At 36.3% G+C, this 22,333-nt stretch overlaps 1 protein-coding gene across 2 annotated transcripts; it reads left to right on the forward strand.

Moving 5' to 3' along the window:
* Positions 1-4,451: 4,451 nt before the first annotated feature.
* On the forward strand, positions 4,452-15,887 carry hmg20a (high mobility group 20A). Of its 2 annotated transcripts, XM_059334534.1 has the most exons (8): positions 4,466-4,869; positions 5,696-5,905; positions 8,304-8,436; positions 10,993-11,030; positions 13,450-13,525; positions 13,706-13,921; positions 15,137-15,269; positions 15,488-15,887. In XM_059334534.1, the coding sequence occupies exons 1-8, from the start codon at positions 4,804-4,806 to the stop codon at positions 15,489-15,491; spliced, it is 876 nt and encodes a 291-aa protein (XP_059190517.1). In that variant the 5' UTR covers positions 4,466-4,803; the 3' UTR covers positions 15,492-15,887. The 2 variants fall into 2 exon arrangements, with proteins under 2 accessions (XP_059190518.1, XP_059190517.1); XM_059334535.1 differs by lacking the exon at positions 15,488-15,887 and having other exon boundaries at positions 4,452-4,869; positions 15,137-15,273.
* The last annotated feature ends 6,446 nt before the right edge of the window (positions 15,888-22,333 follow it).

A 22,333-nucleotide genomic window follows, 5' to 3' on the forward strand; every position in this document is an offset into this window, starting at 1 on the left:
TGTAACAACTTTTTTACAACCAAAAGATCAAACTAAATGGTAATAACAACCTGATGTGATTAGTAATGGTATTTAGATATTTCTTTGGGTGGTGAAATAAAGGAATAAACGTGTTTTAGGGGCTTTATGTTGTGGAATAAAGAGATTTAAATGCTAGAATTTAGAGTAGTAATATATATGGTGCTGAATAAATATACAGAGCAGTTTAAAAATGTTAAAATATGAATATCTGAACAAGCAGTAAATCTTTAGTGTGTTATAGTGTTGAGGTAAAAGTGGATGGTGCATTGTGTGTTTTCAGCCAGCAGAGGGCGCCGCGACACAGCTTTTATTTTTTCACTTTTAGAGCTGAAAACACTGAGAATACACACGTTTTTATGCTCTTTGTTTGCTTTTAACCCTCTGGAGTCAATAAAACACGACTTCATGACGTAAAAATGAAGCAGCATTGAACCTGCTGTCAGCTTCTCTCTAAAGTTCTGCATTTTTTCTGTGTTTATTGACATTTTTTGTTTGTTTTGGTGTGTTTTGTATTTTTATGTGTTTTTTTTATTTATTTGTTTGTTTTTTGTAATTATCTGTTTATTTTTGTGTTGTTACCTGTTTTTCTGCAATTCTTTTGTTTGTTTTTTGTGTTTTTCATGCATGTTTTTTTGTATTTTTTGTGTGTTTTTTATATTTTCTTGTTCTTTTGTGTGTTTTTTGTATTTTTTTGTGTGTGTGTTTTTTTTAATTTTTTTGTGTTGTAATTTTTTGTTTGTTTTTGTGTTTTTACGTGTTTTCTGTAATTCTTTTGTGTGTTTTTTGTGTTTTTTGTGTGTGTGTTTTTTAATTTTTTGTGTGTTTCTATGTCTGATTTTGGGTGTGGTTTTTTGTATTTTATCTGTGTTTTTTTTGTATTTTTTTCTGTGGTTTTTTGTATTTTCTTGTTCTTTCGTGTGTGTTTTTATGTGTGATTTTTGTGTTTTTGTGATCCAGTAAGTCAAAATTAAAATAATAATAATAACCAGGTCGTATAGTTGAGGTTGTGCTGAAAAAACTATTCCAACATGGCATGCTAAACATTTTTTTAAGTGGTATATATATAAATATATATATCTATATATATATATATATATGTCTGTATATATATAAATATATATATACAGACAGAATGAAAAAGAGTCAAAAACAGACAAAATATCCCCAAACTCCAAAGGGTTGAAAAGCGTAAAAACATGAGATCATTAATGTAGCAGAAGAAGAAGAGCGCGTTAATAAAACCTGCTGACTCAGAGCGTTGTGGGCAAACAGCCAGGTTGCTCTGGAAATAGAACCAACATCCTCCTGTTTTAACTTTTGACCTTTTTCTGAATCACGACGTGGGAAGTGATCCTCCGTATCCTGGATGTGGTCCCCCCCCCCCCCGCCCCCCCTCCTCCCACTAAGCACTGTGGGAAAAGTCACAGAGGAATTAACTGGTTTACCACCAAAAACCCTTCTGGGAAGAGAACATGTGGGGAAAATCCCCTTCAGTTGAGCTCGGCAGGCTTTTTATCTCACTCACTTTATTATAGTCAGCTGTTCTCAACCTGGGGGTCCCGACCCCAGTTGGGGTCGCAAGATGATTTCTGGGGGTCAACAAATCATTTTGTTAGTCAGCTCTGTCTCCACTGTGTTAAAGTGTTCATGTGTTCATGTGTTTTAGTCTTTTTAGTCAGTTTGTGTCTTTTTTTGGTCATTTTGTGTCTTTTTTGGGTAATTTTATGTCTTTTTTGTGTCTCTTTTTGGTTATTTTGTGTCTTTTTTGGTCATTTTGTGCCTTTTCTCCTCATTTCGTGTCCTTTTTTGATCATTTTATGTCTTTTTTGGTCATTTTTTGGTCATTTTATGTCTTTTTTGGTAATTTTGTGTCTTTTCTGGTCATTTTGTGTCTTTTTTCATCATTTTGTGGTCATTTTATGTCCTTTTTGGTCATTTTGTGTCTTTTTTGGGTCATTTTATGTCTTTTTTGGTAATTTTGTGTCTTCTCTGGTCATTTTGTGTCTTTTTTTCATCATTTTGTGGTCATTTTATGTCCTTTTTGGTAATTTTGTGTCTTTTTTGGGTCATTTTGTGTCTTTTTTGGTAATTTTATGTCTTTTTTGGTCATTTTATGTCTTTTTTGTGTCTTTTTTTGTTCATTTTATGTCTTTTTTTGGTCATTTTGTGTCTTTTTTGGTCATTTTGTGCCTTTTCTCCTCATCTCGTGTCCTTTTTTGATCATTTTATGTCTTTTTTTGGTCATTTTTTGGTCATTTTATGTCTTTTGTGGTAATTTTGTGTCTTTTCTGGTCATTTTGTGTCTTTTTTCATCATTTTGTGGTCATTTTATGTCCTTTTTGGTCATTTTGTGTCTTTTTTGGGTCATTTTATGTCTTTTTTGGTAATTTTGTGTCTTCTCTGGTCATTTTGTGTCTTTTTTTCATCATTTTGTGGTCATTTTATGTCCTTTTTGGTAATTTTGTGTCTTTTTTGGGTCATTTTGTGTCTTTTTTGGTAATTGTATGTCTTTTTTGGTCATTTTATGTCTTTTTTGTGTCTTTTTTTGTTCATTTTATGTCTTTTTTTGGTCATTTTGTGTCTTTTTTTGGTCATTTTGTGTCTTTTTTCATCATTTTGTGATCATTTTATGTCCTTTTTGGTCATTTTGTGTCTTTTTCTTGGTCATTTTGTGTCTTTTTTTGGTCAGTTTGTGTCTTTTTTGGTCATTTTGTTTCCTTTTTTGGTCATTTGTCTTTTTTTTAGGCATTTTGTGTCATTCTTTGGTCATTTTGTTTCCTTTTTTGGGTCATTTTGTTCTTCATTATTTGTCCAAAATTCGTCGTATCAACTGAGTTTGTCTGATCTGAACTGTGATATTCTGTTCAGTGAGCGGGGGTCGCGGACAACATGCATGTTAAATGAGGGGTCGCGACTCAAAAAGGTTGAGAACTACTGATTATAGTGACGATTATAAAAACCTTCATCAGATTCTGTCGAACCCTCCATGAGTTATTATTCTGTTAAGTCTGTTTGAGTTTAAGGTCAGACTTTTCTATCCTGAGACTAAAGCTGTGAACAGAAAACTAAAGACTGAGATTTAACTCTAATAAACTGTTTTTCTGAAGTTTTTTAACTACAGAGTCTCTTTAAAGTTGAGTTCGACCAGCAGAAGTTCAGCTGGGAATAGTTTTATTTTTTCTGCTCTCTTATCTCTAATTAAGAAGCCGTTCCACAACACGACTTCCTGCTGTTGAAACGAGGCTGAGTGAGCGTCTGAGGAGCCGTGGCTGTGTTTTTACACTCAGACGCTCTATAATGATTGATAGCAGCGAGACGTTTCTATTAGAGGAAACGTGGCCGGCCAACAGAGTCTGGAGCCAAGAGGGGGGGGAGGGCTCGGGCTGGACCAAACTGTAGCAGGAACAGTCTGCTCTCTATTTCCTGGCTGGGCAGCATCATCATCATCATCATCATCATCATCATCATCATCATCATCATCTCTGATGACAACGCTGCACGCTGCCTCGATTCAGTGTTATACTCTTTAAATCAGGGGTCTCAAACTCAAATTAGCTGGGGGCCGCTGGAGGCAGTATCAAAATGACCAAAAAAAGACACAAAATGACTAAAAAAACACTAAATTACTTAAAAAAGACACAAAATGACCAAAAAATACACAGAATTACCAAAAATAACCCAAAAAAGACACAAAATGACCAAAAAAAGACACAAAATGACCAAAAAAGACACAAAATCACAAAAAAGACCAAAAATGACTGAAAAAAACACTAAATTACTAAAAAAAGACACACAATTATTTAAAAAAAGACACAAAAATGACCCAAAAAGACACAAAATGACAGAAAAAGACACAAAATGACAGAAAAAAACTAAATTACTTAAAAAAGAAACAAAATGACCAAAAAAATGTACACAGAATTACCAAAAAAGAAACAAAATTCTTTTAAAAAAAGACACAAAATGATAGAAAAACCACTAAATTATTAAAAAAGACACAGAATTATTCAAAAAAGAAACAAAATTATTTTTAAAAAAGACACAAAATGACAGTAAAAAACTAAATTATTTTAAAAAGACACAGAATTACCAAAAAAGACACAAAATTATTTAAAAAAGCAGGCTTTATTTCTCTTCATCTGGCTCCCCAGACAGCACAAGAAGCCCTCCATCAACTACCCACTGCCCTCTGCAGATCAGATATTAAAGGGAAAGGATTGTTAAAAACTTCTTTAGTTTTTGTGCAACCTTCCAACAAAGTCCTGGTATCCGGGGCCGTACTCCCCCGGAGGACATTTTTGCCCTAAAAGTCTAAATTTGTTGCCTCTCACACATTCTAATGCCACTATTCCATCTTAATCATTGCATATTTTAATGAATTATTGTAAAGGAGAATAAGGGTTCTTCTATGTTTTATTCAAGGTGTCTCATTTTGACAGTCTTTTTGCAAATTCTGTGGTGGATTCTGCTAACTCATCCATGTGCTCTTATTTTGAAAGCTACATGTGTTTGCTTTTATTTTGAAGGCGGGTCTAACACGTTCTTACCGTAACGCCGTATGGTGTGTTATATTAACACTGAAAGTCTGAACTTGGAGCTCAGAACAACGTTGAAGATTCTGACACATGTGTAGACCTTGAACACACCATTAGCAGCCGGACACTCTATATGTGCTGCAATGTAAATAATCTAACTAACGGGTTTGTAACTTTCCCTGCACATGTATGAGATGTTTACTTCCTGTTTCCCTGCAGATCTCCCCAGAAGAAGAAGTCTGAAGTCATGGAGGAGCAGAGCGGCTCTCCTGCTGCCAACGCCGACAACAACGGCCAGAGGAACGGAGACGAGGTCAGAGATGAACACACATACGGATCAATGTTGTTTTTTCCCCATAAAAATCAGATCAAAAGATTATATACAGGAAAATAAATGTGAACTAAAATGAGAAACAAATACAATCCACGTTTACATTGCAACACTATGGTATATAACAAATTTTACATAATTTGTCAAAACTTTAGAAAAAAATGGTTGTTTTTAGAATATGTTCTGCTCAATATTGACGAAATTTGTAAATGTAGAAATACTAAATAAATGAAGTAATTATATGTATAAGTCCACTTAAATACACTCAGGGTTGGTACGGCTGCTTGAAATCCTTGAAAACGCTTAAATTTAAATGTTGTATTTTCAAGGTTTTTGGATAAAGTGCTTGTAAATGCTTGAAATTCTTCCTGTATTTCTCTTGTATCTGACTATATCCATCTATAGACTATAGATAATCACATGTTAATGTAAAAATAATGAGTATCTATCTGAAATGAAGAGCGTTCCTCCTAACAGTGTAACACCATCTCTGTTGGTTTGGTTCAGTCAAATCTCCCCTTTTAGTATGTAAACATGACACTTACAACAGGTGGAAGATACTGGAAAAGATTGGAAATTTACCTGGAAAGTCTTTGAAAAATGCTTGAATTTGACCACTGATAAAGTGTACCAAACCTGTACAATGTAGGTGGATGAAGTATTTAATATTCATAATTTTTTGTGGTTACACCATTTGATCTTGCCAACCCTTATTAGTCACTGACCCAGATATGAAATAACATGTTTATTTCCCAGTGTGTGTGATGGAGGATCTCTCCCTGAACCTTCTGGTGTGTTTGTGTTGTAGAAGCCTCGTCGTGGCAGCTGGACCAAAGGGAGGAAGAGGAAGAAGCCGATGAAGGACAGCAACGCCCCCAAAGCGCCGCTGACGGGCTACGTCCGCTTCATGAACGACCGGCGGGAGCAGCTCCGCGCCGAGCGCCCCGACGTCCCCTTCCCCGAGATCACCAGGATGCTGGGCAACGAGTGGAGCAAGCTGCCCCCCGAGGAGAAACAGGTTCATAAATATATATTTTATATATGTTTAGGAAGAAAAAATGAGTAGTGGAGAAGGTTGAAATAAGCGTATTATGCTTCATTCTGCTCCTTTTCGGACATGTTGCGTTCACATTACAGCTTTTTGTTTTGACTATTGCTATTTTTTTGTTTTGATTATTCTCGTTAGATTTGTTTGTTTTTGAGTTTACTTTGTTGTGTTACTCGCACATGTTCGAAATAAAAGAGACTGAGTCGACAGAAATATGCACAATTATCGACACAATTTAAATACATAGTAAAAACATACAGAGTAACAATTACAATCTAGAATCTCTGGCAGTTATAAGAAAAAAACTACAATATTAAATTCAATAATTTACCAAAAAGTGGAATACTGATTACAATTCAAAGAAATTATTAAAAACAGTTTTTAAAACATACAAAATCAATACCTGGCTTATGAAACAGAAAAACAAAAGAAACAAAAGTCTGTTGAAAGGACAGTTCAGATTTCTGAAGTTTGTTGTTGTGAACCAGGAATTAAAGATCACCTACAGAAAGCTGAAACTTGTATTTCCATATAAATTAGTGCAGCGTTGCAGATATCAGAGTCTGTTTTGAGGATTCAGCTGAAGGAAATGAAGAGATTGTGGCAGCAGCAAAATCTGTTTTCTGTTTGATTAACAAGCTGCTGGATTCATTTTTTTTAATTGTCTCTGCTTTTGCCTTTTTGTAATTGCACCAACGAGCCTCAAAGGACTTGAAACTGAATAATTCATCACTTCTCCAGCCGTTAAACACAAACCAGCAGAGATGTTCCTCTCATTGTCCCCTACGCCTGTCTGTGGTGTTTAGGAGCTGACAGATACATGAGACTGAGTGTTTGAGTGTTACAGATGGTCAGATAGTTGAGGCGTGTTTAATTTGTCCTGACTCAACAACAAGAAGAACAGAAAGAGAAGACAAAGGAACAAGATGGAGGTTTTATTAGTCACGTGCAGGCAGATTCTATAATAATTTATTATTCTGAGATATCTGAGTGACACCACAGTTAAAACCATTTAAAACCAGAATAAAACCATTTAAAAACAGAATGAAACCATTTAAAACCAGAATAAAACCATTTAAAACCAGAATGAAACCATTTAAAACCAGAATAAAACTATTTAAAACCAGAATAAAACCATTTAAAACCAGAATAAAAACCATTTAAAACCAGAATGGAACCAATTAAAACCAGAATAAAACCATATAAAACCAGAATAAAACCATTTAAAACCAGAATAAAACCATTTAAAACCAGAATGAAACCATTTAAAACCAGGATAAAACCAGAATGAAACCATTTAAAACCAGAATAAAACCAGAATAAAACCATTTAAAACCAGAATAAAACCATTTAAAACCAGAATGAAACCATTTAAAACCAGAATAAAACTATTTAAAACCAGAATAAAACCATTTAAAACCAGAATAAAAACCATTTAAACCATTTAAAACCAGAATGGAACCAATTAAAACCAGAATAAAACCAGAATAAAACCATTTAAAACCAGAATAAAACCAGAATAAAACCATTTAAAACCAGAATAAAACTATTTAAAACCAGAATAAAACCATTTAAAACCAGAATGGAACCAATTAAAACCAGAATAAAACCAGAATAAAACCATTTAAAAACACAATAAAACCAGAATAAAACCATTTAAAAACAGAATAAAACCATTTAAACAATTTAAAACCAGAATTTAAACCATTTAAAACCAGAATGGAACCAATTAAAACCAGAATGGAACCAATTAAAACCAGAATAAAACCATTTAAAACCAGAATAAAACCATTTAAAATCAGGATGAAACCATTTAAAACCAGAATAAAAACCATTTAAACCAGAATAAAAACCAGAATAAAAAACATTTAAACCATTTAAAACCAGAATGAAATGAATGACAGACCATAGGTCTTTACTTTAATCTCATGAACAACATTCTTCAGCTCGGTGTCGTGCATCGCTGCTGTTCCTCACAGTTATAACTCAGAGTTATAACTCACAGTTATAACTCCTTTTCCTTCCAGAGAAGCAGTTTGTTTTGACTCCAGACGTGAATCTGATAGATCAGCTGATCAGAGTTAACAGAGTCAGACATGTCGGGTCTTTGCATGAAGATTAGTGTTTCCTGTAATTCTCCAACTCATCATATTACAAGATGCTTTTTTTCCGTAACAAGCCTCGATTGAATGTAGGTTATTAATATTATTTTTCAGCGAACTAATCCTGATTAGAACTAATTACTCTCTCTCATGGTTCCATCTCGCCCACAATCCTCCTCCGTCCTGTTTCAGAAAATCTCATTTTCCTTTCTCTCTCTTTGTTCCTGGCTGAGTCTCTCCAGCTCTCACCTTTCTTCTCTGTGCAGAGATACCTGGACGAGGCGGAGCGAGATAAGGAGCGCTACATGCGGGAGCTGGAGAAATACCAGAAGACGGAGGCCTACAAACATTTCACCAGGAAGGTTCAGGAGAAGCAGAAGGGCAAGAGGCACCGGGGAGGTGAGAGCTGCACAACGGACCAAATGTTTCTAGAAATAACAGGAAAACAATAGCCATGTTTCCACTAAGGGGGGGAAGTGTCCACCGGGACAGTATAAGGCCACGCCCTCTCTAAAGTCTCAGGCCACGCCCTCTCTATCATAAACATCGTGATTGTGAATTAACCGGCATCACTAACTGTGCACAGAGTGTCCGGTGCTTGTTGTAAACAAACAGAGATCGCTAAGTGAACACCTCCTGCAGCAGCAGCACATACACACTGTACTGCTACAGAGCTAACTGTTAGCCTGTTAGCACATACACACTGTACTGCTACAGAGCTAACTGTTAGCCTGTTAGCACATACACACTGTACTGCTACAGAGCTAACTGTTAGCCTGTTAGCACATACACACTGTACTGCTACAGAGCTAACTGGAGCTAACTGCCGCTAAGGGCCGGCCTCGGGCCCCCGCGGCTCGTTAAGAAGAGTAAGAACGAGTCTCCAAAAGTCTCCAATAACACCAGAAGAAGTCGCTGGTTTTGTCTCCAGAAGCTTTCTTGTAAAATAGTCTCTAAGGGGGTCTGAAAAGTCGCTAAATATAGCAACAAAGTTGCGAAGTTGCCAACACTGCTTCACTGGCTTTTACAAATGTTGCGTGTTGTTGTGGCGTCCAGTACTACGTCACATCCTGCTTAGCGTTCTATCCAATCAGTAACCAGGCTGTTTTCAGGGGAGAAAAAAGACCCTGCTCTTCTACAGGGACGAAGAAAGTCCAGACGAAAGTCCACTCTGGACGGCTCATATTCAAATTAGGGGTGTTTCAGCGAGTGAGACCCTCCTCATTCTGGGTATTGGACTGTAGTGGAAACAGCCCAAATGTCAAATTACATCAGAAATAGGGCATACAGTTAATAGGAGACACTTGTAATTACCGTAAATCAAAGAAGAGCACAAAACTTTTACTTTTACTGTCGTAAACTGGAAGAAACACACAGTTTTGTAAAAATATAACATTTTCATGCAAAATTCATGGAGAAATACCATGATGTGTGAATGAATGACACAATTACCCTAAAAATAATGGGAATATTCAGTCTAAATTACAGTTTTTGCTGATATTTGCATTTAAATTTAGAATAGAAAACCCACTCCCTGTACTTTACGGTGAATGAAAGAGATAATTTTGGACAGTGCAGAGAACAGCTGGCATCACACACTGATTCTCACTCATCTGGCAGTCAGAAGAGCTGTTTAAAAACTAGTTGGCAGGTCAAAGAGTTGTTCTGTCTGCTGACTTCTGGATGAACCAGGTATGACGTCCTGCCAGCTCCAGCTCCCATCCATCTGTCTGCTGCTGCATAATGGAGACCTGTGTTTGTTTGTTTGCTTCATAAATAAATAAAGGAGCAATCTTCACTCCCTAACCTGAATCTATCCCATTGTTCAGTGTTGGAAGTCATTATTTGTGCCGTCAGAAAGGAAAGTTGATGCTGTGAGCTGCAGTTCAGCCGGAGGCGACACACACCAGGAGGATAAATCTAACAGCTCCTCCTCATTACTGTTCACACAGCACACATGGCTTTTATTTTTATTTACCTGAGTTAGGCCGATGTAAAGGTATTACATCATTTAGTCCCTAAATTTAACAACAAATTGACCTCTGCATGTCTCAGAAATCTGGGAGGATGAAGATCTAAAGATTGACACGTTGGATATGAGTCAACCTGAGAATTAAATTTAAAATAATCCAATCCAATCCACTTTATTTATATAGCACAATTTTAGCAAACACAAGGTTTCCAAAGTGCTGCACAAACAATAAATACATAACACAATACAAAGAGATGTAGTAAACAATAGAACAGTAAGATGCAATAAGATAAAATAAATTAAAAATGGGATAAAAATAAATAAAATAAAATGTAAAATGTACTGCCCGCACAAAATAAAATATGCATGAAGACAATAAAAAACAAAAAATCATAAAATCAACACTCTACGTGGTGTTAAAAGCCAACGAGAAGAGGTGGGTTTTAAGAAGAGATTTAAAATGAGACTTAATAAGTCTTAAAGTGCTCTGGAAAGTTTTCATGTTTCATCTGCTTATATTTTTTGTACTTTTTGTGATTTTGTTTGCACGGTGCAGATTGAGTCGTCACACATTGGGCTCCTGTTTTAAGTTAAATTTGAAATTAAGCAGCAGTCTGTAAGGAACATGTAGTTTTTTATTCAATTTCGGTTTAATTGCTGTACAGCTGCACTTTTCACATGTTCCCAGTGAACACAGGTTATGTTTACTTTTTATGTCAATTGGAAAATTGGCCAAATTTGCCCTGATTGTGGGTATTAGTTGTGCAGGAAAAAAATATCGGTATCGTTAATCGGCTAAATGAGTTGTAAAAAATCGGCATATTGGCAAAAAATCCAATATCGTGCATCCCTATAATAAGTTAACTGTATATAAAGATCTATAAGTTGCTGGAAAAATGCTTGAATGTAACTTTTCAACAGGGAAACCATGAATCACCTGTCACATGAATCACCCAATCGTCCTTTCTCTCTTCCCTCTGCAGATGTCGGGCACCAGGCGGCCAACGAGGCTCTTCACGAGGTAAAAATGAATTAATTTATATTTATTTAAGTGAAGAAATGGAATGGTAGGGGAACTGTGTTTCTGGGACATTAATGAGCAGCACAGGGGCTCCACAAGGCACTGTTCTGGCTCCACTCCTGTTCACACTGTACACAGCGGACTTCAAATACAACTCTGTCCTGCCACTTCCAATTTTTTGAAATACAAAAAATTATGCAAAATTACCAAAAAAGATGTAAAATTACCCCAAAAATATGTAAAATTACCAAAATTATTTTTTAATTACCCCCAAAAGATGTAAAATTACCAAAAAAGATGTTAAATTATCCCAAAATATATGTAAATTTAACAAGATGTAAAAATTACCAACATTTTTTTTTAATTAACCCAAAAAATATTTAAAATGACAGAGAATATGTACAATTACCCAAAAGAGATCTAAAATTATCCGCAAAAATATGTAAAATTACCAAAAAAAGATGTAAAATCATCCAAAAACCAGCAGTGGACGGCTCCTCTTCTCCTCCTCTTATTCAAAAGATCCGTCTCTCCTATTATTATTATTATTGTTATTATTATTATTCTCTCCTACAGCCATCAGGCTGTCTCATTCTAACAGAGATTCTACCAGACTAGCTGAATTTCCCCTCGGGGATAAATAAAGTAATTTTGATTTGATTGACTTTGATTGATTAAAATCCTCTTCTAACCATCCAGATACTGCTGTTATATTCTCTCCAGTCTTTGTCCAGGCAAGGGAAATGTTCCAGTTTCCCTTTCAAATGAAATGCAAAGATGTGAAACCCCTCTGAAGTTTTAGAGTTTGTAGTGTTTTCTGTGTTCCTCAGCCAGGAACCTGAGCTGTTTGCCCTCGTCTCACTCTGCACATTAAGAGCTCATTGTTGCATCATAAAGCGGGTTAATCTGCTCTGCTGCTCTGTTTGTGTTCATAATCCAAACACTTGGTTTCCACTCAGTGTGTAATTCGTTTTTATTAAGTTCTGGGTGTAATTAGGAGGTTTTCCTTTGTGAGTCTAATAACACACTCCTGACGGGTCGAGGTGACTTTCCTGGACTTCTAACTGCAGATTTCAAAGGCCGGGGAGTCACAGTGACTGTGATTCTGTTCAGAAATGATGAAAAATGATGCATTCTGTCACAGGAAGGAGAAACCCTGCTGCTGCTATTGTGAAACATATCTTTATTGCAGATTTATTGCAAACCATTCCAAGGCCCTTTGATGTCTCTGAAAGCAGCAGTTGATGAAATTATTCCTCCTTCCTCATTTCTTAAAGTGTATCATTGTGTTTCCCCCCCGAGGCCAGACTGTGAAGCCACCTGCAGAGCCCCAGATAAATGACTCTGTCCCTGTTCAGTTCATGTCCCCTTTCTCATTGCCTTTACATGCACAGTATAATCGAGCTATGCTTAAAAATCGATTCTGGCGTCTCACAGGACTTCTGTCCTTGTCTCAGGTTACATGCAACTGAGAAAATCTAATGACTGACGGGAACATAGGGCTGCACAATTAATATAATTTTAATCGTGATCATGATTTTGGCCGCCACGATTAAATTAACCTGATGGTCGGCGATATTTCCTTTTTAAAATGCGTCTCTCCTGCATATCTAATCAATCACTTTCTACACCAGTAGGTGCCGGAGGCTCTTCTTAACGAGCCGCAGGGGCCAGAGGCTCGTTAAGAAGAGTAAGAACGTGTCAAAGCAGCACAGTCCTGCAGCAGTCTCTCCCAGTTGCAGAGCCAGAGGGGATGTTAACCCCTGAGCGTCCAGTCTGCAGATTGCTAACAGGCTAACAGTTAGCTCTGTAGCAGAACAGTGTGTATGTTTCAACAGGCTAACTAGTTAGCTCTGTAGCAGTACAGTGTGTATGTGCTAACAGGCTAACAGTTAGCTCTGTAGCAGTACAGTGTGTATGTGCTAACAGGCTAACAGTTAGCTCTGTAGCAGTACAGTGTGTATGTGCTAACAGGCTAACAGTTAGCTCTGTAGCAGTACAGTGTGTATGTGCTAACAGGCTAACAGTTAGCTCTGTAGCAGTACAGTGTGTATGTGCTAACAGGCTAACAGTTAGCTCTGTAGCAGTACAGTGTGTATGTGCTGCTGCTGCAGGAGGTGTTCACTTAGCGATCTCTGTTTGTTTACAACAAGCTCCGGACACTAAAAACTGTTGCTATTGTTTGTTAAAAAGTAGTGCAATAAAAATACAGATGTTTTCCCTAACATGATGAATAATCGTGATTAATAATCACAATTACAATATTGATCAAAATAATCATGATTATCATTTTGGCCATAATCGTGCAGCCTTACTTTACATGTACTTCAGTTGTCCAGTTATAGTCAGATTTAGGCAATAATTAGTTTTTTTAAAGTGTAATGTAAACGTCCTGACAGTCTCTGTCTCTTGTCCACAGAAGGACGGCGAGGGGAAGGACCGGACTGTGTTTGACATTCCCATCTTCACCGAGGAGTTCCTCAACCACAGCAAAGGTAAAAAGAAGCGCTGTGTCTTTTTAAAACCGTCCATTTGTCTGAGTGTTTCTGAACACGTTCCTCTGCTGCCTCGTCCCAGAATAGTTCCAGCCTGAACTTTAAAGAACTCACCTCTCCGTCTGAGAGAATGAAACATTAATGATGCCTCACTCTTTCTTTCTGTTTGTTCGTCAACAGCGCGTGAGGCGGAGATGCGTCAGCTGCGTAAGACCAACATGGAGTACGAGGAGCGTAACGCGGCGCTGCAGAAACACGTGGAGAGCATGCGCGGCGCCGTGGAGAGGCTGGAGGGGGACGTGATGCAGGAGAGAGGACGCAACGGGCTGCTGCACCAACACCTGGAGACCCTCCGCCAGGCCCTCACCTCCAGCTTCTCCTCCGTCCCTCTGCCAGGTCAGTACATGTCCATTAGAGAGACTTTCTGCTGTTCTAACTAACTTTGCAGCGTTTTTTCAACAACTTCCCGACATGGTATCTCTAGATTCCTTAGATCTTCTAGTTTCATATGTCTGATAGAGTCTGTGACTCTCTCTCTCTGACTCTTTGACTCTTTATCTGACTCTGTGACCCTTTAATTTCATTCTTTTTATAAGTTACTTTTAAGGAATGTGGTCCTTTGTTCACGCTTGTTTTCTCTGACTCTGTGACTCTGTGACTCTCTCTGACTCTGTGACTCTCTTTCATTTCACCCTTTTTATAAGTTACGTTTAAGGAATGTGGTCCTTTGTTCGCGCTTGTTTTCTGCACAGAAACACCCACAGGTTTTCTCTCTTCCACACCTCTGACAGAAACAGAAACTCTGCAAAAAACTGAAACCACTGGAATTATTTCATAAGAGATGATTGTAGAGCCTCAGGGAGAAAGTGTCAATACATTCATTTAATTAAAGCGTAACATCAAAGCTGCTTCAGCATGTTTTTGTTTCTTTCTGTGGTAATTGAGCCGTTTGCATCAGTTAACGTCTTTTCTGTAGGTTTACTAGAAGTGACAGCTCAATATTAAATATTTTAGTTTCTAGATTAGATGTTTCCATGTTGCAGCGTCGTCTCCAAAGACTTGATGGTTCTGACAATGACGACTGATTGATCTTTCTGCTGCCTGGACCTGGACCTGAGTCTGACTCTCTGGCTCTGTGACTCTCTGGCTCTGTAACTCTCTGGCTCTGTGACTCTCTGGCTCTGTGACTCTCTGACTGACGCTCTATCATCATATTTCAGTGTGACAAATACAATGTAGAAATACACAGAGTGATAACAGACATGCCATACATTATATGAATACATAACATAAAACAAAAAGAACACACAGACAATACGTAATTACATTTCACATTAAACATGATTCACATCACAAAACAAATACAAAACAAAACAACACAAAAAGACAGCTGCATCAATTAAAGTTGATATTAAGATAATGACTTCTAAGTTGTTGTTTTCTAAAGCTATATAGATTTAATAGAGTAGTATGATAAGGGAGTGAGTTCCACTGTTGCATTGCCCTATATATAATATTATATATATATATATATAAGTCTTTACACGTCTTTACATTGTTATTAAAGCCTATTACAAGTGGTGACCTGTGACCTGTGTTGTCGTCTTGCAGCGAGCGGGGAGACGCCGACTCTGGACACCATCGACTTGTACATGAAGAAGCTCCACAGCATCATCGTCAGCAACCCGCAGGAACACGAGAACCTCATCAACACCGTGAGAGACGTGGTCAACCGCCTGGACAGGTGAGAGCTGCTCCACCTCACCACCTCACCTTCATTCCTGATGGAGAGTGTCTATAAAATGTGACGTCCGACAGAAAGGAGGGAATTAGTGTGACTGACAGTTTCTGCTCCAGAGCTTTTTTAATTGCACCAGTGTGTTTATGTTTGATGAATAATGACTGTGTGTGTGTGTGTGTGTGTGTGTGTGTGTGTGTGTGTGTGTGTGTGTGTGTTTTCAGATAATTGAAGCGGTTCCTGCTGACGGATGGATTCTGAGAAAACTCCTGAAGCTGAATCTTCCCGTCCATTGAATTGATTTTAAAACATCTTTTATTCTTCCGCTAAGGTGACGTAGGTGAAGGTGATGTAGCGCCTCATATTTATTTATTATTGTTTTTTTATTAACTGTTCACACTTTAATATAGCTGTAGTTTGTTTATATCGACATGTAGGACGTGAAAAGGTTTTTTTCTGTCACTCCTGTTCTGTCTTTAACTGTCAGAACGATATCTAAAGATGTTCTGATCAAAGACTTTCCTTTTTTTATGCTCTGTTGAAGAAAAACATGTGCCATTTATTTCCTTTTTCCTGTGTGAGAAAGTGTTTGTGTTTCCAATAAATGTATTTACATCATGTAAAGCTCTGGCTGATGTTTGCTTACTGAAATTTAAATCAAAGTCTCTGATTTCTCTGATGGCTCGGATATATTTATTTATATATATTTCACACTATGAGCATCAAAGCGGTGAGTTTCAGTATTTACCAAACTAAATGTTGCGTTACCAGTTTGTGATTCATCAAACCAGGAAAGACTGTTTTTACAGCCTCGATTTAAAGTTTATGATATCAAACAGAAGTGTGATTATAATCTGCTGAGGAATGACTCTCTGACTCTGTGACTCTGACTCTAGTTTTATTGTATGATATCAAACAGAGTTGAGACTGTAATCTTTTCCCGTTCAGCTCCAAAGTTGCTTTTCCTGCAGCAGGTTTGGAGTCAATCAGCTGATCTGATCAGAGTTAATCAGTTACTGATCAGCTCAGCTGGAAACAACCACTGTTAGTTTTAACTCTGAAACAGAAACCTGCTGCATTAGTCTGATTATTTTCCTTGAACCAGGAGCTAAACGGCCGTAGATGATGGATGGATTTTTTGTCCATTTCGTGTCTTTTTATTGGTTAAGTCTTTTATGGTCTTTTTATGCCTTTTTTGGTCATTTTGTGTCTTTTTTTGTGTCATTTTGTGTCTTTTATGGTCATTTTACATCTATTTTGTTCTTTTAGTTTCTTTTTTGATGTCTGGTACAACTAAAGGTTCATTTGTTTGGACAAATATAATAATAACAAGAAAAAGATAAGATACGAGTTTAATCTAAGAGCTGATATCTAGACATTTTCCATGGTTTTCTTGATAATAACCAAAATCATTATCAATTTTGTCTTTTTAGTGGTAATTTTATGTCTTCTTTTGGTCATTTTGTGTCTTTTTTGGTCATTATGTGTCTTTCTGTTGGTTATTATACGTCTTTTTTGTCCATTTTGTGTCTTTTTATTGGTCATTTTAAGTCTTTTTTGTCCATTTCTTGTCTTTATTAGTCATTTTTTTTAGGTCTTTTAAGGTTATTTTGTGTCTTTTTGTCCATTTTGTGTCTTTTTATTGGTCATTTTTTAAGTCTTTTAAGGGTCATTTTGTTTCAATGACCAAAAAAGATGTCAAGCATCTGATCAGAGTCAGTTACTGAGCAGCTCTGCAGGAAACAACCAGAAAGAGTTTTCACTCTGAAACAGAAACCTGCTGCATTAGTCTGATTATTTTCCTTGAACCAGGAGCTAAACGGCCATAAATCCTTCCTAGTGAATCAGATTTCTGTTGTGATTCTCTGAGCTGTTCTCAGGGCTGCAGCAGCTCGTCCCTCGTCTTCTGACTCACAAACTCCAAACTCAAACACTGCTACACTGCTAAACAATGCAGAATGGACACCATGTGGACAGGATTAATCATCAGAACTGAACCCTGAACTGTGACTGAACCGGCAGGAATGAACCAGCATCCATTCACAGTCTGAGGTCAAAACTTTCCAGATGAAATTTCCAACTTCTGACCTCAAACTGTTTCAAGTTAATGACGTCAACAAACAAACACGTGTTTCTGTGAGAAGTTTTTACAGCAGGGCAGCCTTTTATATGCATTTATTATAGACGGATAGATACAATTATTTAAAAAAACACACAAAATTACCAAAAAAGACACAGAATTACTAAAAAAAAAAAGACAAAATTTAAAAAAAGGCACAAAATTATTTAAAAAGACACAAAATTACCAAAAAAAAGGCACAGAATTACAAAAAAAAAGACACAAAATTTTAAAAAAGGCACAAAATTATTTAAAAAGACACAAAATTACTTAAAAAGACACAACAATTTTTTAAAAAGGCACAAAAGACACAAAATTACTATAAAAAAAAGACACACATTTTTTTAAAAAGGCACAAAACGACCAAAAAGACACCATTTTTTTTTGAGAAGACACAAAAATTATTAAAAAAAGACACTTATTTTAGAATGACACAAAATTGGATGGATGGATGGAAATTAACATTTACAGCTGATAAGAGTTTAATGTAAGAGCTGATATCTAGACATTTAACATGGTTTTATTGATAATAACCAAAATCATTCTGAATAAAATGAAAATTAGATATCAATTTGTTGGTCATGAGTTACCTTAAAAGGTGAAAAAACCTACATAAAACCAGTCTGATGTCAGTCTGAGGACCATGGTGCTATAAAAATCTAGAAAACACGTAAAAATGTATGAAGAAGGTTGTAATGTATACGATCTATAAAGGATGCAAAGGGGCACGTGTTGGAAATCTCAAGCAGTTCTCTGAAAGTTTTATTAACCTTTATTAATGGTATGATGAAAATTATTTGGGGTCAAAAAGCAGCCCAGGACCACAGGAGAGTTAATGCAATTATTCAAGTTAAACTATTAAAATTCAAATATTAATAATTCAATTTCAGTTTCTGGTGGCTCATATTTCAGCCCATATAATGTTTCCAGTCGGAGGTGGTGAAGTTTCCAAATTCCCAGCTGGAGGGTTGAAGGACAGACTGAATGTTTTTGTGTTTCGGTAGTTTTATAGGAACGCTGCGTTGGTATGATGATGTCATCGGGCCGTTTCCTGTCTGCCAGCTGACACTTCCTGTCCTCAACGGCTGCATGTCACACAGATGTCCTGCAGCATGAGATGTTAACCCTTTAGAGTTTGAGGCTATTTTGTCGGTTTTGGACTTCTTCACCAAAAAACAAAAAAAACAACAACCCCAAAATTACAAAAGGCACACATAAAAACACTCAAAACACACAAAAAACACATCAAAAACATTTAAAAAATTACAAAAAACACATAAAAAACGCAAAAACACACACAAAAATAGATAAAAACACACAAAGAAATAACAAAAAACAGTTAACACAAAAAATGCTGAATGCATACTGCAAATTTAGAAAAATCTCTGCAAAAATGTAAAATCATGTTTCTACACTTGGTCGAGGTGTTTTTTACCTTTGCTGAAAAAGAGTTGATGCATTAAATTGGACATGAGAAACTTGTGTAAAAGCCAAAACTTGCTGAAGATTTTACGTGGTGACGTCATGAAGAAGTCAAAGAGCTCCGGAGCAACTAACACAACTAACTGTTTAACTTCTAAATGTTAATATTAATGTGAGAAATGCACCAAAACTACTGAGAAAAACTAACATTATATTAATGTTTAATAAAATGTTATTCTACAGTTTAAACTAGTTATTCTACAAATATATGTTTATATATGACAACATATATATTTACTGAATATTATCAATATTTTTAAAGTGCTTTTTACCGTTTTTTACAATGTTATATTTTCTGTGTGTGTGTGTGTGTGTGTCGTCCCAGAGCTCATTATGTTAATGAGCTTACAGCTTCAGATTATTTTTGCTTTGATGTTTCTCCAAACCTGGAAAACAAACAGAAAAGAGAGAAAGGTAGAAAACACAGAGCTCGTTATCACGTTTCACCTCCAGTTTCACTTCTCATGTCGACCGCTTTCACACAAATCCAAACAGCTAAAAAACATATATTGTGCAGAATAACACAGTTATAATGAGATAAATCATAAAAAATTAAAAAATGCATGTTGATTTTCTCTAATAAATGATTTTAAGAAATGTGAATTAAACAGAAAATATATATAAACACTTTCCCAAACGTCCTGAATGTAATAAAAACTGTTTTCTCCACATTGTTGCTATTGAAGTATTGTCATGTTTCCAGCCTCCTCTTCCTCAGCAGTGTCCGGCTGCCTGTCTGTGAGACCTGGTTAGAACAGATCCAGGTCCTGGAGCAGCGCAGTGAGACAGGCAGTGAGTCAGTCAGACAGGATGAGTCACTCTCAGTGACCTGAACGCTTTCTGTTGCTACAAACACAATGAGTCACAGTTATTATGGTTATATGACCCTTTATGGAAGCACTTTATTATTTAAATTACTTAAAGACACAAAATTACCCAAAACAGTAATTAAAGGGACCTTCCACACACAACACGGTAAAGTGCCATTCATATAAAACTAATGATTTAAAAATATAAAAATAATTAAAATAAGAAAAATAATTACATAAATGAATTGGAAAAATAAATCATAAAATAAATAAATTGGTGAATTAATTAATATATATATATATATATATATATATATATATATATATATATATATATATATACATAGTTTGGTTTTTATTGGAAAATGGAAAGATATATATTTTTCTTCTTTTTAATTGAACACATCAATACCCATAAACGTTTTCACAATGTATACGTAAAACAAAGACCCAAGAAATAAACACAGGGAACGAAAAATACCGGTATGCTCGCTTTTATTTTGAAAGGCTTTGAATCCACTTCCGGTCCTGACAGTGCAGCTCTGCAGAGTCCAGACAGACTGCTGCAGGCTGCTGACCTCACAGAGGAATAAAACTAAACTAAAGTGAAACTAGTTCTAGTTAATGAGTGACTAGTCACAGACCTGAAAAAACACACATAAAAACACACAAAAAGACCAAAAAACACAAAAAACATAAAAAATGACAAAAACAAACATAAAAACACACACAAAAAATACAAAAACACACAAAAAACGCAAAAATGATTACAAAAACTCACAAAAAAATACAAAAAACACAAAAATCATTACAAAAAACATAAAAAATTTAAAAAACACAGCAGGCTGAACACTCCAACAAGAGAGTCTGGCTGCAGAGCTGCACTGTCAGGAAGTTGATTCAAAGCCTTTCAAAATAAAAGACAGGATGACCAGTGCAGGTCCTGGTGTCCCTGCAGCTGCTTGTCTTGTGTGTTTTTCTCTCAGAGACACAAACATTAAAGCTGCTTCACTGACTCTCTGTCTGTCTGCAGGAGACGAGTCCTGCTGAAGATAAAACAGTTTGACAGGAGACAGAAAGCCAGAGGACACAAACACCAGCAGAGCAAAGCATGCTGGGAAAACAACGGCCACCACTTTTGATTTTTCATCAACTAAACTTTTTCTTCTGTTCCATCATCAGGAACACTTTCATCAGTTTAAACTCTTTAAACTCTAAACTCAGAGTCTGACTCACACACAATACTGTGACTTTATACTGAAACTGTTCATGACAACAACAGTTTAAAAAACATTATTATTATTATTATTATTATTTTATTATTATCTGGGTTTATTGTTTGTGTCTGCAGTCAGAAAGTAGATTTGAAAGTAAAACTATCAACATAAATTTGTGATTAAAAATTATTTTCTGTGGATCAAAAACTGTCAGACAGACAGACAGACAGACAGACAGACAGACAGACAGGCAGACAGAGAGAGAGACAGACAGACAGGCAGACAGGCAGACAGACAGACAGAGAGACAGACAGACAGACAGACAGACAGAGAGACAGACAGACAGGTAAATCCTGTCTGTCTCTTCTTTCAGCTGCTGGATGAGAGATTTTCTCTTAAAAAGGAGAAAACGGAAAATGAGAGTCATCGTTTCTCTTCCTGATCATCATCAGCCTGGAAAATCCTTGGCCCCGGGGCCCCGAGGAGGAGGAGGAGGAGGAGGAGGAGGAGGAGGAGGAGGAGGAGGAGGAGGAGGAGAGGAGGAGAGGAGGAGCAGGAGGGGGAGGAGGAGGGGGGAGGAGGAGGAGGAGGAGCAGGAGGAAACAATGCTTGGAATGTGTAAAAAACGTGAGTCATTCCCACATGTCAGCCTGAGCTCAGCTCCTCCTCCTCGTGGTGCCTTCAGGGTCTCCTGTTGCTGCCTGAAACTGGAGTTCTTGTTGCTTTACAGAACTTTTAATAAAGGAAAAGAGAAGAAATATTAAAGTTTCAGTGATCTGAATTCTCTCTGTTTCTAATGTGTGTTTTATCTTATTATTCTGATTCTTTCACTGTAAATAATCTCTGTGAAATCTACAGTTATTGACTGTTTTATTCACACTTCATCACTGTGTTTGATTTTTACAGTATAGTGCTGAATAATTTACAATAAAAATCACAGTAGTTAAAGCATTACTGTAGAAAAAACACAGTAGACAGAATGAAAAGTAAAGTAGATGGCTGCATTTTTACATTTTTATCATAATTTATTTTATCAGAATCAGTCCAATACATATGCTGTTTAAATAATTAACTTCAAGTTTTTCATACAAAACACAGAATGGAAATTAATTGTAAAACAGTAAATGTATTAATATTATTTTCTTAAGTGTATACAGTAATTACTTGCAGTTACTAGTTATTTCTATAGAAAGTAATGATGAAATTATTATCAAATTAACAGCATTGTTACTGTGCCGTATTGCAATATACAGTACAGACACAAAATGACCAATAAAAGACACAAAATCACCAAAAAAGACACAAAATAACTAAAAAAAAAGAAACAAAAAGACACAAAATGACAAAAAAAGACACAAAATGATTAAAAAAGAGACAAAAAGACACAAAATGACCAAAAAAGACACAAAATGAATGAAAAAATGCCATATACAGCACCATTTA

This window comes from Centropristis striata, chromosome 6 (genome assembly GCF_030273125.1).
Source record: "Centropristis striata isolate RG_2023a ecotype Rhode Island chromosome 6, C.striata_1.0, whole genome shotgun sequence".
Classification (NCBI taxonomy): Eukaryota; Metazoa; Chordata; class Actinopteri; order Perciformes; family Serranidae; genus Centropristis; species Centropristis striata.

Bases quoted from the DNA above. Each gene is read 5' to 3' on its own strand.
- hmg20a (XM_059334535.1), top strand. From the start codon at position 4,804: ATGGAGGAGCAGAGCGGCTCTCCTGCTGCCAACGCCGACAACAACGGC. The intron at 8,437-10,992 runs GTGAGAGCTGCA...TTCCCTCTGCAG, and splicing joins GGGCAAGAGGCACCGGGGAG to ATGTCGGGCACCAGGCGGCC. The intron at 13,922-15,136 runs GTCAGTACATGT...GTCGTCTTGCAG, and splicing joins CTCCTCCGTCCCTCTGCCAG to CGAGCGGGGAGACGCCGACT.